The sequence below is a fragment of the Arvicola amphibius genome, chromosome 5, assembly GCF_903992535.2.
Source record: "Arvicola amphibius chromosome 5, mArvAmp1.2, whole genome shotgun sequence".
Taxonomy (NCBI): Eukaryota; Metazoa; Chordata; class Mammalia; order Rodentia; family Cricetidae; genus Arvicola; species Arvicola amphibius.
Window position 1 is genome coordinate 13,191,751 of NC_052051.1, and position 24,522 is coordinate 13,216,272.

At 49.2% G+C, this 24,522-nt stretch overlaps 1 protein-coding gene across 2 annotated transcripts in view; it reads left to right on the forward strand.

Annotated features, from left to right (window-relative positions):
• The window catches only part of Slc13a3 (solute carrier family 13 member 3), a 63,801-nt gene that overhangs the window by 34,389 nt on the left and 4,890 nt on the right, over positions 1-24,522 (forward strand). Inside the window, exons 5-11 of one of the 2 annotated variants that reach the window (XM_038331274.1) lie at positions 898-1,077; positions 4,435-4,560; positions 7,490-7,585; positions 8,481-8,585; positions 10,611-10,708; positions 14,373-14,485; positions 23,652-23,813. In XM_038331274.1, coding sequence (XP_038187202.1) covers positions 898-1,077; positions 4,435-4,560; positions 7,490-7,585; positions 8,481-8,585; positions 10,611-10,708; positions 14,373-14,485; positions 23,652-23,813 — 880 coding nt within the window. The remainder of the gene's footprint in view (positions 1-897; positions 1,078-4,434; positions 4,561-7,489; positions 7,586-8,480; positions 8,586-10,610; positions 10,709-14,372; positions 14,486-23,651; positions 23,814-24,522) is intronic. The other variant, XM_038331275.1, reaches the window with a different exon arrangement.

Sequence of the window (24,522 nt, forward strand, 5' to 3'; positions counted from 1 at the left end):
TCTCACTGTGTGGCCAGAGGACCCCAAACTCAGGATCCTCCAGCCTCAGCCTCCAGCGCCCTGGAATTGCAAGCCACGCCACCTCCGGTTTCCTCACAATCTCTGAAAGACACAATTAGTAACTTGTTTCATTCTTTCCCAAAAGTGTAATAGGAAAACAACAAAGAAAATTCAAGGAAGAAATAAAAGTGGGGGAGCACCGTAATTCCATTCCCGAGGAAGGAAATGAAAGCAGATTGTGTACTCCACTGGAGACTAGAATACTGTATATCCACGAGACACAGTATTACATGAATATTTTTACAACGAAAGCCTGGGCATGATGTCACCTACTGCTCCCGTGATTCCTGATCCAGACTCTTATCTTACCAGATGCTTCTCAAGTCGCCCATTTAATCACATTCTTAAAATTTAATTTTGTCTGAGTTTGTGTCCACGTATGCACAAGTGTGCATGCCACTCATGTGTGTGGAGGCCAGAACATACCTTGCAGAAGTCAGATCTCTCCTTCTGCCATGTAAACTCCAGGGGTCTTTTTACCTGCTGAGTCATCTCACCGGCCCCAAAATGACACATTTTAACAGCCGTGTAGGTGTCCCCATCCAGGAAGACTCAGCATGTAGCCGATTCCCCTTAGATGGACACTTAGTTGCTTTTGGGTAAAATGGTATTTAATGTTGTGGTTCACCCTGCTACCAGCTCGGATGCTGATCTCATTGTTTCCTTGGAGTAAATTCTTTGGGTAGAGTATCAGAGCTGAAGGTTTTCAGGGTCCATGGCGGTTTTGACTCTAGACAGGATCCTGAAGCAGAAAGCAGAGTGTCTGGTGGCTGGCTCCCTCAGGGGCCAGAGCTTCTGACTGCTCTGAATTGCCTCTCTCTGGGTCCTTTTCCACAGAGGCCACCCTGTAGAGGCAGAGACACCACCGGAACTGCCCGATGACTCCAAGGAGGAGGAATACCGCAGAAACATCTGGAAGGGTTTCCTCATCTCCATCCCCTACTCAGCCAGTATCGGGGGCACTGCCACGCTCACAGGCACGGCCCCCAACCTCATCCTGCTTGGCCAGCTCAAGAGGTAAGTGCCAGGCTGGGGAGATGGCTCAGCGGGCAAAGTGTTGGCTGCAAAAGCGTGAGGACCTGAGTTTGGATCCCCATAACCCACTTAAAAGCGAGGTGTGGTAGTACATGCCTGTAATTGAGCTCTGGGGAGGTAGAGGGAGATAGGTCCCTGGGGGTTCACTGGTCAGTCAGTGTAGTTGAGTCAGTGAGCTCCAGCTTCATTGAGAGATCCTACCTCAAAAAGAAAGGTGGAGAGCGGTTGATCAGGACACTCAGCATTGACATCAGCCTCCGCAAGCACACATATGCATACACACACACACACACACACACACACAGAGTTAGATACAGTGTCCCCTGTGGGCCAAGGGTCATCTTTCTGTTCCTCCCCTTATTTCCTAGTCAAGGATGGTAATCCAGTGGCTGTCTTGTGGGGAAAAGACAGGCAATGGGCAAAGAGCAAATGAATGCTGGGTGGCATGGCTTGTCTTCTATTCAGGAGTTAGAGACGAGAAGGTCAGAGGTTGAAGGTCACCCTCGTAGAGTTTGAGGTCAGCCGGGCTACTTGAGACCCTGTCACAAAAACACAAAGCACAAAAAGCAAATTGTTGTATGCTATGCATGGTGTAGAAATAAAATGGAGTGGGTGGGAGTACGGGAGTGACAAGACGGGGTCCCTGTCTGTCAGGGACATCTGTTTGCTGAGACGATGTCAGAAAAGAGCCCCAGAGAGGGCTCTGGAGGACGGAAGGGCAGAGGCTCTGAGGTGTGAGTGCTCTTGGGAGTCTTGGGAACCAGCAAGACCAGGGAGAGCAGTTGGGGCCGCCCTGCGAGGCTGAGGCAGGAGGATCACTGTAGTTCACAAGTTAGACACTAGCAAGACGTCATCCCAAAAACAAACAAGCAGACGACTTTTGAAAAGAATGGGGGAGGGGAGTGGGTCACAAGCATAGCACACAAATCCCAGCGTTCATCTTCTCAAGAAGCCAGACACCCTGAGAGACCAGGGCGGGAGGGACAGGATGTAAAACTCAGGTCCCAGATGGAGGCTGTGGCCCAAGGCAAGAGTGAGCCAGGAGGAGGCTTCCAGCTCTGAGCTGGTCCTTGTTGGGGCGTCCCTCTACCAGCAGACAGGGTCTCTAGACACTGACTGGTGGCTGGTCCCATACTTGAGAACAGGAGAGAAGGGCTCCACAGCGCTTGGCTTCACTCTGTTAGCTAGGCGCTCTGGTTTGTAAAGCTGTTTCAAGATTCTCAGTGATTTTCAGACCCCAGGATTCCGAGCACATGCCTTTAGTCCACTGACTCTAGGCACCCTCCATCTCCCTGGTGGTCCTGCTTTGGGTCTAGGGTAATCTGGGCTTAGCCTTCTGGTTCTTGCTTTCCCATTGGGTGTTTGATTTTGGGGGTGGGACTATGGAGCCCCTCCTTAGAGACAGACAGGTAATCATGGGCTCTGGGTTGCAGTCAGGGCCTGAATTGGGCAGCAAGGAATAAGAAGGGGATGGGTGATATCTAGGGCTTTCTTCTGTGACACATGAGCAGGTCTGGGCTCCAGCCTGACAAAAGAAAGCAGGGAGGAAGCGCCGGGGCTTCATCATGTTGAACCACCGGTCATGCTGACTTTAATAAAAATATGTGGATCTTCAGGAAGGAGAAGGAACATAGAGGGCTTTGTAAAATGTCGCCGGGGTTGGCCCAGCATGAGGACCCAAGTTAGAGCCTCGGCATCAGGTAAAATTCTGGATGTGATGCACACCTGTCATCTTGGCACTGGGCGGCCGAGACAGGGGAGTCTCTCAGGCTCACTGAGCCCCACAGAAACCTGGGAGACTGGAATGGCTACAGTGAGCTAGCTGCTCTTTGCACAAACACATTTTATAGGTTTATTCTGGTGACAAAATGAAACATGCACACTATAAACTTCTAGAAAATACAGAAAAATTTAAAACTTGAAATACCTTCAAGCCCACTGACAGCAGACTTCCTTCTAGTCTTTTCTGAGTATATCCATACCATAGATTGCCATTTAATACCGTTTTTATCATACTATTTGTGCACTTTTGTAGCCTGATTTTTATCTTAAAATGTTACAGAAAATATACAGTCTCAAAACTAGAAATGATCCTATCTTATTAAGTATTATACTTAATCAATTATGGATATTTTGATTACTTTCCTTTTAGTATAATTTTTTTTTTTTTGGTTTTTTCGAGACAGGGTTTCCCTGTAGTTTCTAGAGCCTGTCCTGGAACTAGCTCTTGTAGACCAGGCTGGCCTTGAACTCAGAGATCCGCCTGCCTCTGCCTCCCAAGTGCTGGGATTAAAGGTATGCACCACCACCGCCCAGCTAGTATAATTTTGATATTAGGAATTTATGCAACTTGCCCCATATCTGCTAATATGTTAATATATTTCTTAACTAATATGCTCTTTCTTAGCTAATATGCCTGACTATAAGGCATACTTTTTTATTATAGAAATCAGATAAAGAAAACTAAGGATGAAATCCTCTCAGGGTCTCACCCTTCAGTTTATCGATATTTTTGTTCATTTATCAGATAATAGCTACTCATGTTTTGTTCTGTCTTGTTTATTTATTCATAACTGGCTGCTGGTAGCTATGTGTCCATATTCTTTTATCTAAAGCATTTTATAACATTTTTTTAAATGTTTGTTTATTTATTTATTTATATATTTATTATGTATACAATATTCTGTCTGTGTGTATGCCTGCACGCCAGAAGAGGGCACCAGACCCCATTAGAGATGGTTGTGAGCCACCATGTAGTTGCTGGGAATCGAACTCAGGACCTTTGGAAGAGCAGGCAATGCTCTTAACCTCTGAGCCATCTCTCCAGCCCCATAACATTTTTTCCTATCCAATTTAATACCATATTTTTTGTTTGTTTTTTCATTTTTGTTTGTGACAGGGTCTCACTATAAAGCTCTGGCTTGGCAGGAGCTCACAGATAACTGCCTGCCTCTGCCACCTCAGTGTTGGGTTCAAAGATGTGTGCCACCCGGTCCTGCCCAGGATGTGGTGTGTTCCCTGTTAGAGTTACAAGAAACATTTGAAAGAAAAGTCAGCATTTAAACATGGCATAAAAACAAGCGGAGCTCAGATTTGGCTGGGCATGCTGTCTTGAGTTTGTCATAGTGCAGCCTGCCCACTTCACTGTCTGGCCCCCCTGGGGGCACACAGGGCACTGTGGCTCCACGGAGTCAGAACCAGACCCTCCACAGGAGGAAGGGGGAGGAGTCCTCTCTTGTGGTCCTCCCAGGGCCCTTCACTCTGCCCGGACCCCCAGGCCTCCAGCCTAGCCGTGATGGTCCCATCTGACGGCCACCCTCGCTTTTCCTTGTTCTTCAGTTTCTTTCCACAGTGCGATGTGGTGAACTTTGGCTCCTGGTTCATCTTCGCCTTCCCTCTCATGCTGCTGTTCCTTCTGGTCGGCTGGCTCTGGATCTCCTTCCTCTACGGTGGAATGAGCTGGAGGTATGAGGGACCTTCTTCTAGAGGGAGGGCAGAAAAGCCCAAGCCTCCCTGCTGGGCCCCACCTGTTGCCCTCTGAACAAAGGAAAGGTGACTCTGGTTTCCAGGATGGCTTGGACCAGTGATGGTGTCGAACCAAGATGTAATCCTGTGCTCTGCTCTCGTGTTTCTCGTGTTTATCTTTACGGTTTCTTTCTGCTTATGACAGTGCCCCCCCCCCTCTCTGTGTGTGTGTTTCACCATGTGTGTATCTCTGAGTGTGTGTTTGCATTGTTTGGGGGTAAGTGCATGTTCACACATGTGTTGAGAACTGAAGACATCAGGTGTCATTCTTTTTGTTTGTTTTAAAACAGAGTTTCTCTGTGTGGCTTTTAGAGCCTGTCCTGGAACTTGCTCTGTAGACCAGGCTGGTCTTGAACTTACAAAGATCCACCTGCCTCTGCTTCCCAAGTGCTGGGGTTAAAGGTGTGTGCCACCACTGCCAGGTATTCAGGAGCCATTGAGCCTCTCTATTTTCTTTGTTGGTTTTGATTTTCTTATTTTTTCTTCTTTTCTTTTTTCGTTCCTCTCTCTCTCTCTCTCTCTCTCTCTCTCTCTCTCTCTCTCTCTTTCTTTTTGGTTTTTGAGACAAGGATTCTCTGTGTAACAGTTCTGGCTGTCCTGGAACTAGCTCTGTAGACTAGGCTGGCCTTGAACTCACAGAGATCCACCTGCCTATGCCTCTGGGTGTTGGTACCTCCACTCCACCCAGCCCCTGGTGTTTGTTTTATGTTTTTATAGGGTCTCTCACTGGCCTGGAACTCACTAAATAGTGTAGACTGATTGGCCAGCAAACCCAGTCTCTACATCTGAGGGATTAAAAGCATGAAGCACCATGCTCAGCTTTGTGACATAGGTTCTAGGGATCAGACCCAGGTTCTTGTGCTGACAAGGCAAGAACTTTACCAGCTGAGCCATCTCCCCAGCCCCTTGACAGTGACTCTTACTTTCCATTTATGAATGTGACAAACACTGTGTCCTTGGGCTATAGTCCTCCCCCTGTCTCACTATGTAGCCCTCCTCCTGTCCCTGCCTGCTCAGTGCTGGAATGACAGTGTATGCCACAAGTGGCTGGAACCCATTTCTTTAATGAAAGTGGTGAGTCTATTTAGAGAGAAAGACTACGGAAGTGTGAGCCAGGTACTATGCAGATATAGGTTAGAGGAATTGTGCAAGAGCCGAGCTGGAGGGTGGAGGGCTTGGCACAGTTATTCTCCAACCTAGTGACCTCCCCTCATCTCCAGGCCTTGACTGGATGTCTGTGGAGTGGGACCAATAGGATCCATTTTGGAGCTGAAGTGTAAACACTTTGAACAGAGAGAGGTGCCCACGGGATGCTCCTGGCCTCGGACACTTTCAAAAGTCCTGATGGCAGAAGCCCAGGCTGAGAGACAGCTCAACCAGGAAAACAGCCAGACTTAGCCACGTGGCTTGGGTCCCAGTCTCACTCTATGCAATTCTGAACTCTGCCACCTTCCCAGCTCTTAGTTCTGTCCCCTGTGTGCTGGCCCTCTGACGGAGCAGTGGTCACTCCCTGGTTTAGGCTTTCTACCACGGTGATGACCTCGTTACCAATTAGAGCTGATTTCTCAGGACTCCACACTCTCCTGCCCTGAAACCTCCTCTGCTGAACACATTAGCCCAGCATCTGCCAATCTGTCTTCTCCTGGCTGAAATACCATTCAGACAACCCCCACTCCAGGGGCTGATGGAGTCTCTGACCCCCGCACCCCTGAACCCATCTACATTTCTGTTTCCGTTCCTCCAAGCTCTCACCAGAATGCGCTTGCTCAGCTCATCTTCTAGCATTTGAACGCTTTTCTAGCCCAAAGCTCCAAAACTCTTCCCCATTCTTCCCATAAACCAGTTCCAAAGGCCCAAGAGCCGCATGGTCAGGTTTATCACAGTGGAGGCCCCACTTCTCAGAGCCAGCGTCCTCTGACTGCCCCTGTGCAAGCAACTTAAGGGAGAGTTTATTTCAGCTCACACTTCCAGGGCACCGTTCACCACAGCAGGGAGGTCAAGACAGGGAGCCATGAGAGCAGCAGGTGACATCATATCCACAGTCAGTCGGCAGGGAGTGATGACTGTATCTAAGCACCTTACTTCCAGTTTTATGCAGTTCTGGTTTCCCTGGCCCAGGGCTGTGTCTTCCCACCTCGGTTAGCATAACCAGGACAGTTTCTCACAGGCTTGGCCAGAGGTGATACTAAATCCTGTCAGGTTCCCAATAGGAAGCATCATGTAGGGAGAACCTCGAAAAAAGTAAAAATAAATAAATACTTTATGGCATGAAGTAAAACCGAATTCTAGAGCTGAGAACAAATTCTGGACTCTCAATCCACCGACCTCCGCATCCAGCACGGTGACTGAATGGCCCTTCCCTCCATGCCAGTCTGAGACGTTGTCCTCACCACGGCCTGAGCTCTCACTTCCAAAGGAGTTGATTTCTGTTTTATTCCATTGACTTTTTGTTCATCCATGTGTGTGTTTGACTCGTGCAAGGATTTAAAGCCCGAGAACATAGCCAATTCCATTTCACATGTTTGAGAGGCCGGCTGGAACATATGTTTTAGGAAGGAAAGGCAGAGGCCAGGAGGCCAAGCATCAGGCTGTCACGGTCTTCAGAAGGGGTTGCTGCGTTGGTTAGGGACAGGGGAGGTGGTTAAGAAGTTAAACCTTTGATCATCAAGATGGTTCGGCAGGTAAAGGCTGCCACCCCAGAACCCACATGGTAGGAAAGAACTGACTCCTGCAAGCTGCCCTCTGACCTCCACGTGTGTGCCAGGCTCCCATATATGCACAAATGAATAAACAAAAAATAAAAATAATTTTCAAGTGTAACGTAATCCCTTCTCCTGCCACCCCTCCTAAGCGTGCCCGTTCTTCCCAGGGGCTGGAGGAAGAAGAAGTCTGAGATCAGAGCCGAGGCCGAGGACAAAGCGCGAGCTGTGATCCGAGAAGAGTTCCAGAACCTGGGGCCCATCAAGTACGAGCGAGTGTCGGGGTGTGAGTGAGCTGGCCTTTGAGGTTTCTGGGGCGTTACCTCAAGCTTGGCCCTGGCTGAGTCCCCAGGTGCGCCTGAGGACCAGTGGCTGGAGTGGTGGTGACAGAAGGGGAGAAGGTGGCTCCTGCCTTGCCCTGGTGCTGAGGCAGATACCTATGGGACCATTAAACTCTCCTTCTGGTACATGGGTTCTCTGACGCTGCCTCCCAGAACTGTGTGCCTTTTTAATGTGTTTCCCCTGTGATAAGAGCATGTAGACTTCAGCAAGCTCAAATTCAAGGAGTGGTCTGGCCATTATTTAAGACTCCATTCCTCACTCTGTGAGCTAAACACACCGCTAGCTGCTTCTTCCAGACTTGGGGAGTCTGTCTTTTCAGCTCTGTGTACCCCCTTCCTGTGTCTGGCCTTGCCTCTCCCTGTGTATGTTCCTCTTGGAATATCTGTCACTTTCTGTGCGCGCTTGTCAGTATGTTTGTATGACTGTTTCTCTGTCCCCGTCTCCCATATTTTTATTTTTAGATAGGCTCTCTCTATTATGTAGTTCTGTCTATCCTGGAACTCTCTATATAGTCAAGGCTGACCTTAAGCTCAAAGAAATCTGCTTGCCTCTGCCTCCTGAGTGCATGGAATAAAAGTGTGCTCCATCACTCCTGGCTTGTCCCCCTTTTCTGCTTTTCTTTCTTTTGCTTTTTTTCTGTCTGTAGGAACTTGACCAATTCCCCTTAACAATAGAAGCCTTTGGGGACCCTGGGCAGCTGTGAACTGCTTCCACCCTGGGGCACCCTCTTTCCGTCTGGGATTCCCTGAGAGTGAATTGCCCTTCTCACCTCCAGTCCGAGCCCAGGATGCTGAGCAGGCTTCCATCTCTGCTCTGCAGGTTTGCTGAACAGGCTGTTTTCGTCTTGTTCAGTGCATTTGCCATCCTCCTCTTCTCCCGGGACCCGAAGTTCATCCCTGGCTGGGCCAGCCTCTTCAACCCTGGGTGAGATTCTGCAGACCCACAAGGCAGGGCTCGGTGTGTGTGTGTGTGGGGGGGGGGTTTCTGGGGTGGACCATTTGGAGCTGCAGGGGCAGAAGTACCTCCCAGAAGAGGTTCTGTGGATAACTCTGGATTCTCAGGTGACGAGAACTCAGACAAAACTGGGTTCAAGCCCTAGCTCAGCCTTTATGAGCTATGTGACTCAGTGCGCCTTTTGCTCCCTAAGTGCCATTTGCTTCACACTCTCCTATGCCACATGCTGAGCATGGGACATGTGCTCTGGGCACAGACTAGAGCAGGTGTGGACAGTCAAGGACCTGCAGCTTGGACTGGGCGCATTGAGAAAGTGAGTGGACGGCACTGAGAAATGATGCAGAGGGGCATTGACTGCGACTCGCTCTGGAAAGCACTCAAGAAATGTCCTCTAAAGTTGAAGCATGAACAGACTCAACTGTTGGAGCTGGTGGGAAGGAAGGACAGCCACGGTGATGGGGAGGGTGGAGATAAGCACGGGCCTTTCCCTGAGTGTAGCGGGCAGGTGTGTAAAAGCTTGACTATTTCTTGAAGCTAAATGTCTACAAGTAGAGTAGCTGGTGGAGAAGTGGCCACCTGTAAGAGTGTGAAATGTGCTGCCATCTCCTCTCCACAGGGTAACCCCACGCATTATCTCAGTACTTACGTGTCCCCATCATCTTCACAAGGCTCATCCCCATGGCAGAAGAGTGCTCCACTTATGATGGGCGATTGTCCTTGCCCCCCCCCCTTTATATGCTCTTGTTTGGTGTGAGCTGCAAGAGTTAGCAATGACTCTGGGCTTCCTTGAACTAAGAGTCAGGAAAATCAGGGATTAAGGCCCATTCTCTCCACAGACCCTAGTCTGGCCTTAAGCGGGTCATTTTTTGCTTTATGAACCACCCAAAACCTGCCCCCGAAGGCCTCGTGTCTACCAAGTTCCCACAAAGACATAGCATGAGTTCTTAAAAGTGTGGAAGCCGGGTATGGAGGAGCTGTGAGCCTGGTGGACCTGGACTTGGCTGTCATGGACAGCGGTCACAGGCTGATCAGCTGCCTGTGCCAGGAGGAACCAAGCAGAAGCTAGACACACATCTGCAGGGTGATTCTTAGGGTCCAAGTTTAGGTGATTTATGTGTGCTCTATGGACCCCAATATCCTGTGCCTCTCAAATTTCCCTCTTTAGAAAGTCCTTATTCTAGGTCCTTAGGTCAGGAGGACAAGCTTTTGTCTGACAGCAGCAAAACACCCTAGGACATCCTGGGTAATAGCTTGGTGTTGGCTTGTTTTTCTTTCTTTCTTTCTTTCTTTCTTTCTTTCTTTCTTTCTTTCTTTCTTTCTTTCTTTCTCTTTCTTTTTTCTCTTTGGAGGGGGCAGCCACCCAACTCCCAAATAATCACACATGGAGACTTTTTTTTTTTTACTTACAAATGCCCAACCTTAGCTTGACTTGTTTCCTGCCAGCTTTTCTTAACTTAAATTATCCTGTCTATCTTCACCCCTGGGTGTCTCCCAGTCTTTATTTCTGCGTACCTTTCTTTCTTACCCCATTGCTGGCTATGAGTTTGGTAGCTTGCCCCTGGAGTCCCCCTCTCTTTCTCCTTTTGCTCCCTGATCTCCTCTTCCCACCTTTCCCCTCTTACTTGTTCTCTCTGCCTGGCAGCCCCACCTACCCACCCTTTCTCCTGCCTGGCTATTGGCCATCCAGCTCTATAGTAGACCAATGAGATGTTTTAGACAGGCAAAGTAACACAGCTTCACAATGCATCTTTGTATCATTAAAATACAAAGTCCACAGCATAAACAGATGTAATACATCTTCAATTAATATTCTACAACAGCTTGGGCCTACCTGGGTAGCTGCATCCGACCTGGGCACAACACAGGATAGTGGTTCCGCAGGCCTCAGTGTCCCTTCCACCAGACCGCTCCCCATCTGCAGGTCCTGTGTTACAAGTCTGGCAGTCCATGGCCTGGCAGGAGCCAGAGTCACATGCTGTGGCCTTCTCCTTGCAGGTTTGTTTCCGATGCTGTAACTGGCGTGGCCATTGTTATTATCCTGTTTTTCTTTCCGTCCCAAAAGCCGTCACTCAGGTGGTGGTTCGACTTCAAAGGTAAGATGGTCACAGCTGGAGCCTTGGGCGTGATGCAGATTGGTCGCGGGCTTGGGAATCAGGGAGCATCTTTACAGCTCGCAGCCCCGTCTGAGGACTTGGGACTGCTTGGGTGAGCGTCCAGGACAGACATTAACAGCTACAGTCCCTGGGCAAGACCCAGCAACTATGTTTTTGCTTTGTGTCTTCCCCACAACTCATGAGCTAAGGATCCTTGTCACATTTTCAAATGGTTGGAAATAAATCCAGAAGAAAAAAAATATTTGCTGACAAGGGACTGTTAAATGGACTTCAGCTTCCAGGGTTTGTTAAAAAAGCCTTTGCATTTTCTCAGGAGATCTTGGAAGTTGTGTTGTCTGTTTTAGTGAGTATAAAGACAATGGCGATTTGATCTCTCGGGCCACAAAGCCAGCCATATTTACTTTCTGGTATTTTATAGAAAACTTCTCCTCAAGGTAGGCATTGCATTCAGATGCCTGAAGAGTCAGTCAGACAAACCTGATCTGGATTTAAACTGAATGACCACTGGGGAGACAAACTGCTTAAAAAATCCAGTGAGGGTTTTAAAAAGTCAAAGTATTCTCTCAGGGTCTCTCTCCTGTCAGGGTCTCTGTCCCCTCAGGGTCTCTCTTTTCTCAGGGTCTCTGTACCCTCAGGGTGTCTCTCCCCTAAGGGTCTCTGTCCCCTCAGGGTCTCTCTCCTGTCAGGGTCTCTGTCCCCTCAGGGTCTCTGTCCCCTCAGGGTCTCTCTCCTGTCAGGGTCTCTGTCCCCTCAGGGTCTCCCTCCCCTCAGGGTCTCTGTCCCCTCAGGGTCTCTCTCCTGTCAGGGTCTCTGTCCCCTCAGGGTCTCTTTTCTCTCAGGGTCTCTGTACCTTCAGGGTGTCTCTCCCCTAAGGGTCTCTGTCCCCTCAGGGTCTCTCTCCTGTCAGGATCTCTGTCCCCTCAGGGTCTCTTTTCTCTCAGGGTCTCTCTCCTGTCAGGGTCTCTGTCCCCTCAGGGTCTCTCTTCTCTCAGGGTCTCTGTCCCCTCAGGGTCTCTGTCCCCTCAGGGTCTCCCTCCCCTCAGGGTCTCTGTCCCCTCAGGGTCTCTCTCCTGTCAGGGTCTCCCTCCCCCAGGGTCTCCCTCTTCTCAGAGTTTCTTTCCTTTCAGAGTTCACTTTATGTGTCTCTGTTTTGAAGCCTCAGCCTGCCTCCTGTGTCTCCTTCCTGGGCACATCTGCTCTTCTCTAGGGTCTACCTTTGCATCTTCCTCCATGTTAGTTCTTCGTGGATTCCAGGCTACTCCTTCCCCACCTGTAACACACAGACTGTGGCCTGGAATCATGAGTCAGCAAACCTTCTCTCCCTCTCTCCCCTTAGATGCTTTCGGTCAGGGTGTTTAATCACAGCAACGAAACAAACTAGATTGCTTTGTCCCAGTTTGAGGAGAAACAGTTGGGGACGGCAGGGAAGGCATGGTGGCAGGATCTGCAGGTGGCTGGTGACATCGCATCTTCAGTCAGGAGGCAGAGGGAGTGAAGAGCTCACTTTCTCCTTTATATTCAATCTTGAACCCCACCCCGTGGGGTGGCACCACCCACATTCAGGGCAGGGCTTATATGGGATGGCACCACCCACTAAAGGTCTTCCCTCTTTAGTTAAACTTCTCTGGAAACACCCTGACAGACATGCACAAAGGTTGTTGCCATGGTAATTCTAAAACCCATCGAGCTGAACCTCCAGCCCTGGAACATCAAGGTCTGTACACACTCGCACCCACAATTCCACTTTTGGGTGAAGACGTCCCTCTGTTTTCGCTGCTTGTCACCAAAACTGAGCTGGTTTCCATCTGAATTTCTAAGAAGCAAAGAATCCAGAGTTCTGCATGAAATATTCCTAGTTTTAGATGTTGCCATATAATTCAAATCGCAAAGCCAACACGTGGGGCCATAACAGTAGCATGAAATCGCTTGCTATGATCAGTCAGGTCCATGGAGTTACCATGTTCCCTCTGCAGAGGGCTGTAGAAATTTTGGAATGAGTGTGTGGCCAGGGTTGGGGACTCCATGCATGGCCATCCTTGGGCTACCAGGTGACTGAGGCGATCGATGTTTTGTAGTGGATCTCCACGCTTTGAGTAGGCTCTCCATGGAGTCTTGGCAAGGAGCCACTGAGTTTCCATGGGAAGAAGTCACCCAATAAAGATCACAGACCTAGTTAAAAAGAGATAAGCTATAGAACCCAGAGCACATGACTACCACACCAACTGCCTTCCCTTCACGGTCTCAGTGGCGCTTACATGTCTCTCTTTAACAGTCAGTCAGTGTTGGCCTAGGGCCTTGGTAACTGGGCTCTGCGCTGTAGTTGATAGGCAGATGATGATGGCAATGGTGATTATGACGATGGCGCTGGTGCTGATGGTGAGGACGATGGTGATGATGCTGATGGTGAGGATGATGGTGATGGTGAGGACGATGGTGAGGACGATGGTGATGGTGCTGATGGTGAGGACGATGGTGATGGTGACAAGAATAGATCTTGTTTCCTCCCTGCTTAACCAGCTCTTCCTCCAAATGTTGTCCTGGATTACTCAGCCGCATCATTCAGAGCTCTGCCCAAATGCCGCCTCCCCCAGAGAAGCCCTCCCCGAATACACCATTGGAAACTCCTCCTTCTCATCTCTCTGTTTTATTAGTTATTCGATAGTTTCCATCTTTGATGTGCATTTATTTATTATCCATCTTCCCTGGGGAAAGTCTGGTCTCCACGGAGAGAGCTGGCCTCCGTACATTTTCTGTGTCTGTGGCATCCGGAAAAGCATTAAGCGCATGGGGGACACGTGGGATGTACTGGTCAGACGAAAACCTAGGGCTTGCTGTGGGCCGAGCCCCTCACACTCCTGAGTACTAGAAGGAAGGGTTGCCATCCCATCTCAGAGATGAGGAAATCAAGGCTCAGAGAAGTGGAGTCACTGGCCCAAGGCACCCAGCTTATAACAGGGATGCTAACTTGGTGTCCCAAATCTGGCTGTCCCCTGCCTTTCCAGGCCGGGCCTGCAGAGCCCAGCCCACCTCCCTCCAGCCCCAGGGCCTGTTGTTTGCTGTCCATCTGCTTCACTGTAGCCACTGCCACTTCCCAGGGAATGGCAGCCACCCCACAATGCCGTGGCTCACGGACCCTGCAATTTATCTTTCTCAGTTTCCTTCCTCTTTTTGCCCTTTGTTGTGAGAAAGGGCATTCTAGACAAAAAGGCCAAATCTACCACTTCTGGGTCTACAGTCCCCACAGACCCTGGGCTTGCAGTTCCCGGGCCTCCTGGGCTATAGTCTGGGACACAGGAGCTGTACAGAGACCCACTCTCTTCTTAGAGAATGGGTATTCAGAACCAAGAGCCAAGCCACTTCTGGGTTCACACTCCCCACATTCAGCCACAGAGAAAGGCCTTTTCTTTTGTAAATGAGGACAAAAATAGGCCTTGGCCAGGAAGGCTGGTGGGACATTTAAACAGTGTCCAGCATGTGGAGAGTCTGGGTCCAGAGTAGTGAGGGCTGGGATTTCTCCCTACAGCCCCAAAGTGGATGTTAGAAGTGGCCTGACTTGCCACACAGATGAGGCTTTAGGGCTGCCCTCACTCCCCCAAAACAGCCAAGCGACCCTGAGTGAGACCGGATCCCTTTCTCTGTCTAGCTCCCAACTCAGAGACTGTGCCTCTGTTGAGCTGGAAGAAAGCCCAGGAGACAGTGCCCTGGAATATCATCCTTCTCCTGGGAGGTGGCTTCGCCATGGCCAAAGGCTGTGAGGTGAGAACTGGGGTAACTTGGGGGCAGGGACTAGAGGAGGAGGGAGGATAACGGGCTAGGAGAAGTAGGGGGGCTGCAGAGAAGGGGGGCTGCTGGTCCGGGAGGACTGGGGGCTGTGAGGTGAAAGCCCGGAGAAGCTGCTGTGGGCACAGGAGGAAGAGAGCCCGCGGGGAAGGAGGGACCATTATGGCAAGGGAGGAGCCAGGAAGAAGGGAGGCTGTGGGCTCAGGAGGAACAGGGCTGTGGAAGAGAAGAGTGAGGGCTGCAGCCCAGGAGGCATGCATGCTGCAGCCCAGAATCTGTGGGTGACTGTGGACCCAGGAGAAGTGGCATTCTGGACCTGCTGTTGAACAGAGTCTGGAGCTGGAAGGTGTGACCAGCCTCCAACTGCAGGTCCACGGAACAAGCAAAGGGATAGTCTCTGCTGCTGTCCCCATTTTACAGGCAGGAGACAAAGACAGAAGAGGCCAATTGCTCACCCTGTTTGCTCAGCCAAGGGAAGGGGGGCATACAAGAGAGTCCAGGCCGAGCACTTGAGAATTCGCTCCACCTCAGGCATCCAAAACCGTTGCCAGCTCAGGGTGTCTCCGAGCTAAGGAAGGCTGAAATGCCTTCTTACATGGTGTGGTGGTTTGAAAGAAAACGGCCCCCAAAGGGAGTGGCACTATGGGGAGGTGGGGCCTTGTTGGAAGAAGTGTGTCACTGTGGGGGGGGAGCTTTGAGGTCTCTTAAGCTTCACTCAGGGTGACAGAAGTCAACTTTCTGTGGCCCTATGGCCTGCAATATGTAGAACTCTCAGCCCCTGCACCATATCTGCCCATACACCTCCACGCTCCCCTTCATGATCATAATGAACCGAACCTCTGAAACTGTAAGCGAGCCACCCTCAAATAAATGTTTTCTTTAGGAAGAGTTGCCATGGTCATGGTGTCTCTTCACAGCAATAGCAAACCCTAAGACTCATGGTATATCTGGGAAGGCTTCCTGGAGGAAGTAGTATGTTGTACAGGTTTGGAGGGTCAGACCATGCAGTGGGAGCAGACTGTCTCCATTAGAATTAAGGATTTTCTTGTGTGTGATGTTAGTTAAGTTGCTAAGTCTTCTGGGTCTCAGTTTCCTTATCTATAAAATGGGAACGACAGGGCAGCCACCTGCTAGAGTTGTCACATGATGTTATAAATGAGACAGTACTTGGGACACGGCCGGAGTGGTTGGCTATTTGGATTGGACATTAGAGAAATGGCCAGTGGACGGTAATGGGGAGGCTCGGGCTGTACAATTCAGTAGCTAAAGCATCTTTTGCTACAGTAACTGGGCGTAGCCTGGCTCTAGGGCTGGAGACCCAGTACCCCAGAGGCTTCTCCAAGCTGGGGAATTGGTGGAGGGGCACCGCCCCTAGGACTGGGATGCAAGGCTATGGTGCATGCTGGGAGGCCAGTTCTTGGCAGTAGGCCAGGGTTTCCATTCAGTGGGGCCTTTGTCTATGAGATGCCCCTCACCCCAGCCTCTGTCCCCAGGCGGCATAATCTGGCCCAGGAACCACCAGGGTACTTGTGATACCCTGTGGTTTCTGGACCCTGCCCAGGGACTTCATCAGGCTGCAATGGGGTCCACCAAGACTGAGGGTCTCTGGACATGTGGATTTCCCAGAAGCCATAGCAGTATATCTCAGGCCACCTGCTGCAGAGCACACACTAGACACCTTGTATACTTCCACACCAGGGCCTGTGCGTGCCGCCACACACATCGAGCCCCTGCCTCCCTCCCCCCCTGCTGTTGTGCCCACCCCCCTCTTCCTTCTCCCTGCAGCCCTCTGGCCCCTTCTTCAACTCATTTCCACCACAGGACTTTCTTTAGTGAACTTTCCCTGGCTCTGAGACTGGGGCATGGTCCCTAAAGTCCCACTCCCCGACCCTCTTAGCACCCAGTCACTCCCAAACAACTGTTCGCTTCTTGGTGCCTTCTCCCTCGTGAAAATATGAAGCCATCTGTCCCCAGCACTGGTCCAGACACCTACGAGTGGTCTGACACTTAATGGTGCCTGTCTTCATCATTGCCTCAGGACTGTGAGACACTATCTGACAAAGGTGACTTAAGGAAAGAAGAATTTTCTTTGAGGACACAGTCCGTGACGGCAGGGAGGGTACGGTGCCAGGAGTGTGAGACAGCTGGTCATGCTGTGTCCACAGTCAGCAAACACTTTCCTTCTATGCAGTCAGGATCCCAGCCCTTGGGACGGGTCCTCTCAGTGGAATCTTTCTGGGACCATCCTCGCAACCACTCCCAGAGATGTGTTTCCATAGTGATTTCAAGTCCAGTTGAGCTGACTTGAAGGTGAGCCATCCCAGTGCTCAGAAGGCCCATGTTGAGCCAGGGACTAGTTTGGGCATGCTAACACCCTAGCGAAGTTTCTGGAGGAGAGTGGATCTCTGCCATTGCCACCAACACACACAACCTCACAGCTGCCACAGCTGCTGGCAGGTGAACGTGTTGTGCCTGGTCTGCCTCTGGGGTCTTCGTGTGTGTCAATCATGTAAATCACATCTTCAGTACAAATCTGTCACTTAAGCTCTGGGAACTTGAGGTGAGGTCAGAGGCGGTGAGTCCTGGGGGCAGATGGAGCCGTGTGTTCTCTGTCAGCCACTTTTGGCTGGAAGTCAATTTTTTTTTCTGGTTAATTTTGGTGTGTCATATTTTTGTTTTGTTTTGGTTTTGGTTTTTTTAGAATATGAATTTTTTTATTCCGAGGTATTTCATACCTACATATCATTGTACTTTGACCCCTCATTCCCTCCACTCCCATTCCCTTTTCTCTTCTGACCCTCTGAGTATACCCCCTTCCTCTTTGTTTTTAATTGTTTTTATTGAGCTATATATTTTTCTACGCTTCCCTCCCTTCCCCCTCCATCCTCTTCTACCCTCTCCCATGATCCCCATGCTCCCAATTTACTCAGTAGATCTTGTCTTTTTCTATTTCCCATGTAGATTAGATTCATGTATCTCTCTTAGGGTCCTCATTGTTGTCTAGGTTCTCTGGGATTGTGAATTGTAGGCTGGTTTTTCTTTGCTTTATGTCTAAAAGCCACTTATGAGTGAGTACATATATTTATCTTTCTGAGTCTGTATTATTTCACTCAATATGATGTTTTCTAGATCCATCCATTTGCCCGCAAATTTCAAGATGTCATTGTTTTTTCTACTAAATCGTACTCCATTGTGTAAATGTACCACATTTTCCTTATCCATTCTTTGGCCGAGGGGCGTTTAAGTTGTTTCCAGATCTGGCCATGACAAATAATGCTGATATGAACATAGTTGAGCACATGCCCTTGTGGTACCATTAAGCATCCTTTGGGTATATACCCAAAAGTGGTATTGCTAGGTCTTGAGGTAGGCTATTTTGTAATTTTCTGAGAAATTGCCACACTGACATCCAAAGGGGCTGTACCAGCTTGCACTCCCACCAGCAATGTAGGAGTGTTCCCTTTTCCCCACAACCTCGCCAACATAAGTTGGCATCAGTGTTTTTGATCTTGGCCATTCTTAGAGTTTTTATTTACATTTCTCTGATGGCTAAGGATGTTGAACATTTCCTTAAGTGCCTTTCAGCCATTTTAGGTTCTTCTGATGAGAGTTCTCTGTTTAGGTCTCTACTCCAATTTTTATTGGATTATTTGTTCTTTTGATGACCAATTTATTGAGTTCTTTGTATATTTTGGAGATCAGACCTCTGTCAGATGTAGGGTTGGTGAAGATCTTTTCCCATTCTATAGGCTGTCATTTTATCTTGTTGACTATGTCCTTTGCTTTACAAAAGCTTCTCAGTTTCAAGAGGTCCCATTTATTAATTGTTTCTTTCAATGTCTGTGCTACTGGGGTTATATTTAAGAAGTGGTCTCCTCTGCCAATGCATTTAAGTGTGAAGTCACATTCTTATATATGACTGTTAACCTTGGCAATGATGCTGTGAACCTTACAGCATGGCTAAGTTTCTGAGTCTGGGCTCAGAATATGTCTTTTAGCTCTGTCCTAGTCAGGGTTACTATTGCTGTGATTAAGTACCATGACCAAAGCAATTTGGGGAGGAAAGGGTTTGTTTCAGTATATACTTCCAGGAAACAGTCCATCACTGAGGGAACTCAGGACAGGAACTCCCACAGACAGGATCCTGGAGGCAGGAACTGATGCAGAGGCCATGGAGGAGTGCTGTTTACTGGCTTTCTCCTTCTGGCTTGCTCAGCCTACTTTCTTACAGAATCCAGGACCATCAGCCTAGGGATGGCACCACCTGCCATAGGCTGGGCCCTTCCCCATTGATCACTAATTAAGAAAATGCCTTATAGCATGTAAACATTTTTTTTTAATGGAGTATCCCTCCTTTCAGATAATTCTAGCTTGTCTCAAGTTGACATAAAACCAGTCAACACAAGCTCCTCTGCCTCAGTTTCTTCAACCCTGAAATGGGAATGATTACAGTATTTTCTTCATGCATGGTCATGGAAATTAAATTAATATCAGCAAAGTGCTTGGGAAAGTGCCCAGCATCGAGGAAAATACTCTACTGCTTATCAGGTCACTAAAAAACTAGCCAATCCTTTTAGGTGCTTACAGACAGGGTCAGCCTTTTTTTTTTTTTTTTTTTTTTTTTTTTTTTTTTTTTTTTTTTTTGGTTTTTCGAGACAGGGTTTACTCTGCAGCTTTAGAGCCTGTCCTGGAACTAGCTCTTGTAGACCAGGCTGGTCTCGAACTCACAAAGATCCGCCTGCCTCTGCCTCCCGAGTGCTGGGATTAAAGGCATGCGCCACCACCGCCCGGCTGGGTCAGCCATTTTTATACACATCCATTTAATCCTTACGGTCACTTAAAGAAGTGGAGGAACAGAGACGTTAGGTAGCTTATCTAACGTCACAGAGCTCTTAAGTGCTGCAACGGTTAAATGTACACACAGTCACAACAGGCTTCCCTGTACTCAGACTTGCCTTGTCTCTTCTAAGAATGAGTTCGCTGAGCTGGGTCTACTGTGTTTTCTGAGAGGCCTTTAGAGAGATTTCCCAGGGCCCCGGTGTTACATTCTTGGGGCCTTGATTAGCTTTGTTTTCTCTGCCACTTAAAGAATTAGAAAGCAGGGAAAGAGTTGAGCACAAGAAGCAGCTGCAGGGAAAATCTCAGGCAGAATCAGCTGGTAAAAAGAAGGCTTTTATTAGGGGTGAGGAAACACGCTTGCGCGAGCATGCACACACACATGCAGAGAGGGAGAGACAGAGACAGAGAGAGGAACATTTGCAGGGCAAGAGCATAACAGGGACTTGGGAGGCTACAATCCAGCCTCTCCACAAGGGCTGGGGTTTTAAGGTCTTTGAGGAGCCCCCACCCCCACTGATGGTTGGTCTGTTAAAACAAAGACAGGGAGGCCTACAGGCCCACCATTTGGGGGTGAGCATGTACTGGTCTGGACTTGAACTTGTTGGGCTGGTCCTTTGGCAAGGTAGGACCACTATCAGGAGGAAAAGCCCACCCGCCACACCTTTGTTTTGTCTCAGGTCAGAAAGATGAGGAAGAAGTAAGAAGCTTGCTACCCTTGTCTATCTGTGGTCCCATTTCCTGTCTGTCTGTCTGTCTATCTATCTGTCCAATTCCTAGTCCTTCACCCGGAGTCTTTGGATTTTGAACACCGAACTTGAGTGTTCCTTAAGAAACGTGGCTGCACTGTGCAGTGAGGAAAGCAGGGAGGGGGGTCTAGCTGAAGAAACCCAGAAGAGAGACACCACCCTGGTAGCTCGGTGTCCATCCATCTGCATCTGAAGGTGGCCTTGGGTCTGCTGGTCACCTCTGGGTCTCTTCCCTAGAGACCCTAGACAGTCAGTCGGGCACTGAATCAGTCAGTTCTATGTCTGTCCATTCCCGTCCTTCCCCCCTCTAACACACAGGCATCTGGTGACCACTAAGGACAGCTGGCCACACAGCACTCACCATGGCCAGGCACTTTACTAAGCATTCTAGATTGGCTACTTTTCTCCCTTGTGACCTCTGGTGTACAGATAAGGAAACTGAGGCAGAGGAAGGGGGTTATCCAGAATGACACCATAGGAAGGGGGTAGCTGCAAAGCACACTTAAGCTGGCTAAGCCCCTCCTCCTAGCTCTACCCACTGTCTCTGGGTACTACTGCTGGTCTCTGGTCTTCCTGGGAATTCTGGGGGCTGTGTTTCCAAGGAAACCAAGCCATGGTTCCTAGAAGAAGTGAAAAGGACTGGGGGAAATCCCTTTAGTGTCTCCAACAGAACGGCAGGGAGTTTAGAGGAAGAGACTCCCTCCACTGTGGAGCCCAAGTCCAGGCATCGGGATGCTGGCAAGAGGCCACTCACTCAGAGGCCCAGCCACAGGAAGCTCTCAATTGGCCACTCGCCTGGTCATTAACAGTCTCTGTCAGCATTGCCTCTCCGGTTAATTGTGCATGTTGTACCAGGCCATGGTTTGAGGGGATACCAGCTACCTGGCATTCCCTGTAGCCTGGAGGGCTGGCTCAGCCTCTCACAGAATTCTGCAGGTTGCTGAAAATGCCTAAACTCTACAAGTACTTTCCCGGAGTGAAATATGTCTAAGCTCTCATTTGTTTTTTTTTGTTTGTTTGTTTTTGTTTTGTTTTGTTTTGTTTTGGGTCCTTTGGTTCTTTGGTTTTGGTTTGTTTGGACAGAGACTCAGGCAGCCCTGGAGGATTTGAAAGTTGCTATGTAGCCAAGGTTGGTTCTTGAATTCCTGATCATCCTGTTTCCTACTGCCAAGTGCTGGGATTAAAGGTATGAGCCACCACCATAGCTTCTTAAGCTCTTCCTCCTTGGGCCCTGAAAGCAACTCCTAAGGTAAATCAGAGAGATGAATGTGCTGTGTCTAGAAACTGCTGTGACCCAGAGTCAGCTGAGAACTGGCAGCTTCTGACGTCAGCTATGGGGACCCAGGCATGCAATCCCAGCTGCTCGGGAGACTGAGGTAGGAAGATCAGAAGTTGAAGGCTAACCTGGGCTACAGAGTGAGTGCAAGGCCAGCCTGGGCAACTTAGTTCCAAAGTAAAAAGGAAAGTCTGGCCTTCAGGTAGAACTCAGTGGTGGAACACTTGCCTCAGAGTCGTGAAGTTTTGGGTTCTGTGTCCGGTATTACAAAAGTAAATAAATTAATAATAAATACAACTTCAGAATGAGCAGTGAATGTTTCACTCAACACAGAGCGGGCATCAAGCACCTCTCATGGATGATGTGCCCTGGGCCTGAGGGTGCCAGGTTGTTGCCAGGCGGTGGTAAGCAGGCATTTGTTTCTCGGTGTTTGGATGTCATTCAGCTCTGCCTTGGATTGGCCCCTAAACCTGCAGCTCTGTTATCTTTCTCAGGAAAAGCCCTAAGGAGGGGATGGGGGTCCCTGCGGGCTGCACTGTTACCTGGACCTTGCTGAGTGGCGCCACCAGGGGGCGGCAAGGAGCTCAAGGGGGCCATTAGCTTTGCCGCCTCTAGGAGGCTGGCCTGGATTAGGGTCAGTGGAAGACATACCTGATGGTGGAAGAGTGTATGATACCCTGCTAACCAAGATAGTTCCTGGAGAGGCCAGTAGAGAGGGTATCTGACATTTGTGTAGCATTGGTTAGAGAGAGAAGTCTGGGTGTGGGGACTTCCTGTCCTTCCATGCCCCAGAAACCATGGTCCACTTTGGACATTGCTCTTCCTTTGTTTCATTTTGCTTCGATTTAGGTTGTTTGTTTGCTTTGAGACAGCACCAAGCTAGCCTGGTACTGCTATGTTGCCCATGAATCCTCCTACCTCCATCTCCCAAATATTGACCTAGGTGTGAGCTACCACACCCAGGTGGGCATTGCTCTTAATTAAGAGTTGAGTTAAATGACAGACCAGCTCCCCACGAGGAAGATGGAGATGGTAGGGAACTTTCTAGAAGTTCATACGGATTCAAGTGGGTATTTCAGTCACTGCTATGGGGTCATGGACAAGTCACAAGGATTCTTCCTTCTCTAATAAAATAAAATAGGGACAGGAGCCAGCAGGTGCCAGCAGGTGCAAACCCTTAATAATGGTGATTCTAGACTGGTGGCTAACGATACCATGTTAATGTTGAATTCTATGCTGTTGTCATAGTAATAAAACATCCTTAGGGCTGCTCAGAAGTCTATCAGCAGTCACATTGCATCACATTTACTGTATCAGATACATGCTGTCTCTGTCAATGTGATTAAAACACTCTGATGAAAGTGACTTAAGGGAGAACGGATTATTGCTATTCACAGTTCCGGTCCACCATAGGAGCTTGAGGGAGCCGGCCACGTTGTGCCTAGAGTCAGAACAGGGCAATGGATGCCTGCATACGTGTGCTCAGCTCGCTCTCCCCACTCTTACATAGTCTAGGACCCAAGCCCAGGGAATGGTACTGTCCACGGTGGGCTATTTCTTCCCACATCCATCAACATAACTAAAACAATCCCTTACACACTTGCCCACAGGCCAGTCTGATCTAGACAATCCCTACTGTCGCTTTCTTCCCAGGTGGCTCTAGGGCAACAGTTCTCAACCCTGGGGGTTGAACAACCCCTTCACAGGGGTCACCTAAGACTATTGGAAAACACAGATGTTTATATTATGATTCAGAATGGTAGCAAGATTACAGTTATGAAGTGGCAACAAAAATAATTTTGTGGTTGGGGGATCACCATAGCATGAGGAAGTGTATTAAAGGATCACAGCATTAGGAAGGTTGAGAACCACTGTTCTGGAGTGTGTCGAGTTGTCAAAACTAACCATTACCTATGTTTTATATTATGAATGGTATAAGGGATATAATATACTTTATGCATATGAACGTGCCACCATATAGTAGCAAAACTTAATCTTTTATGGAAGGAATAGCAGGCACTTTGAGTGGTGACCATCATTTGGAGAAATGAAGCTTAGCCATAAGGATCTGTCTGTTTCCTTTGCCCATTCAAATTGGAACTCTGGGCGCTGAACCCAAATGGAAACAGAGGACTCTGCTTTCTAACCAAATAGATCATGGGATGGATCCCAGGAGTCTGGGTTATGGCCCATTGAGCATGTGGCAGAGGGACTTGCACTAGTGGCTGCCTGCGAAGGGTGGTTTTGGGTGGACTGAGACCAAAGGCATGTCTGCTCACAGGAGTCAGGGCTGTCAGCGTGGATCGGTGGGCAGCTGCACCCCCTAGAACACGTGCCCCCAGTGCTGGCCGTTCTGCTCATCACTGCGGTCATCGCCTTCTTCACGGAGTTTGCCAGCAACACGGCCACCATCATCATCTTCCTGCCTGTCCTAGCAGAGCTGGTGAGGATTCCCATGGGGCAGGGTGAAGGGACACCTCTGACCCAATTCCCAACTCAGAGTCCCCTGCTACGGAGCTTCCCCAGACAGCTCTAGCTGCCCTGCTTGCTTCTAGAATCCACAGAAGAGCCCAAACCACAGAGCCAGCCCATAACTGACAGGGTTGTTGTCCTTAAAGGAACACCTAAGCGGGGTATGGGTGAAGAAACCCATGAGGACATGCTATGTTTGCTAGGAAGGAAAAGATTGTTAAATTTGGGGCATGTGAAAGCCCTTGTGTAGCCAGCCCAGCGCAGGAGAAAGCCCAGCCACAGAACTCTTACCTCCTGTTTTAGAATTTTCTGCAAGGAGAATTGCCCTGCACTGTGGGATATCAGAGCACCCCCTTCTTCCACCCACCAGAGGCCAACAGCATCACATAACAGAGGCAATCCAGGATGTCACCAGACATTGGCAACAGTCTCACAGGAGGACAAGTCTCACCCTGTTGAGACCCTCTGTTCTAAAAGCCACCAGTCCCAGATGGATTGGACTAGGAAGAGGGGCGGTCAGGGTGATTTATCCAGAACCTTCCTTTGCTAGGCAAGAGTCTCCTTTGCTAACCTTCTAGTTCCCACCTCAGCCTCGCCATTCCCAGGGTACAGAAGGATAAAGATAGTTCTGCAATCTATGATGTATCCAGCAAAATCCTGAAGAAACCAGGCAGAAGGAA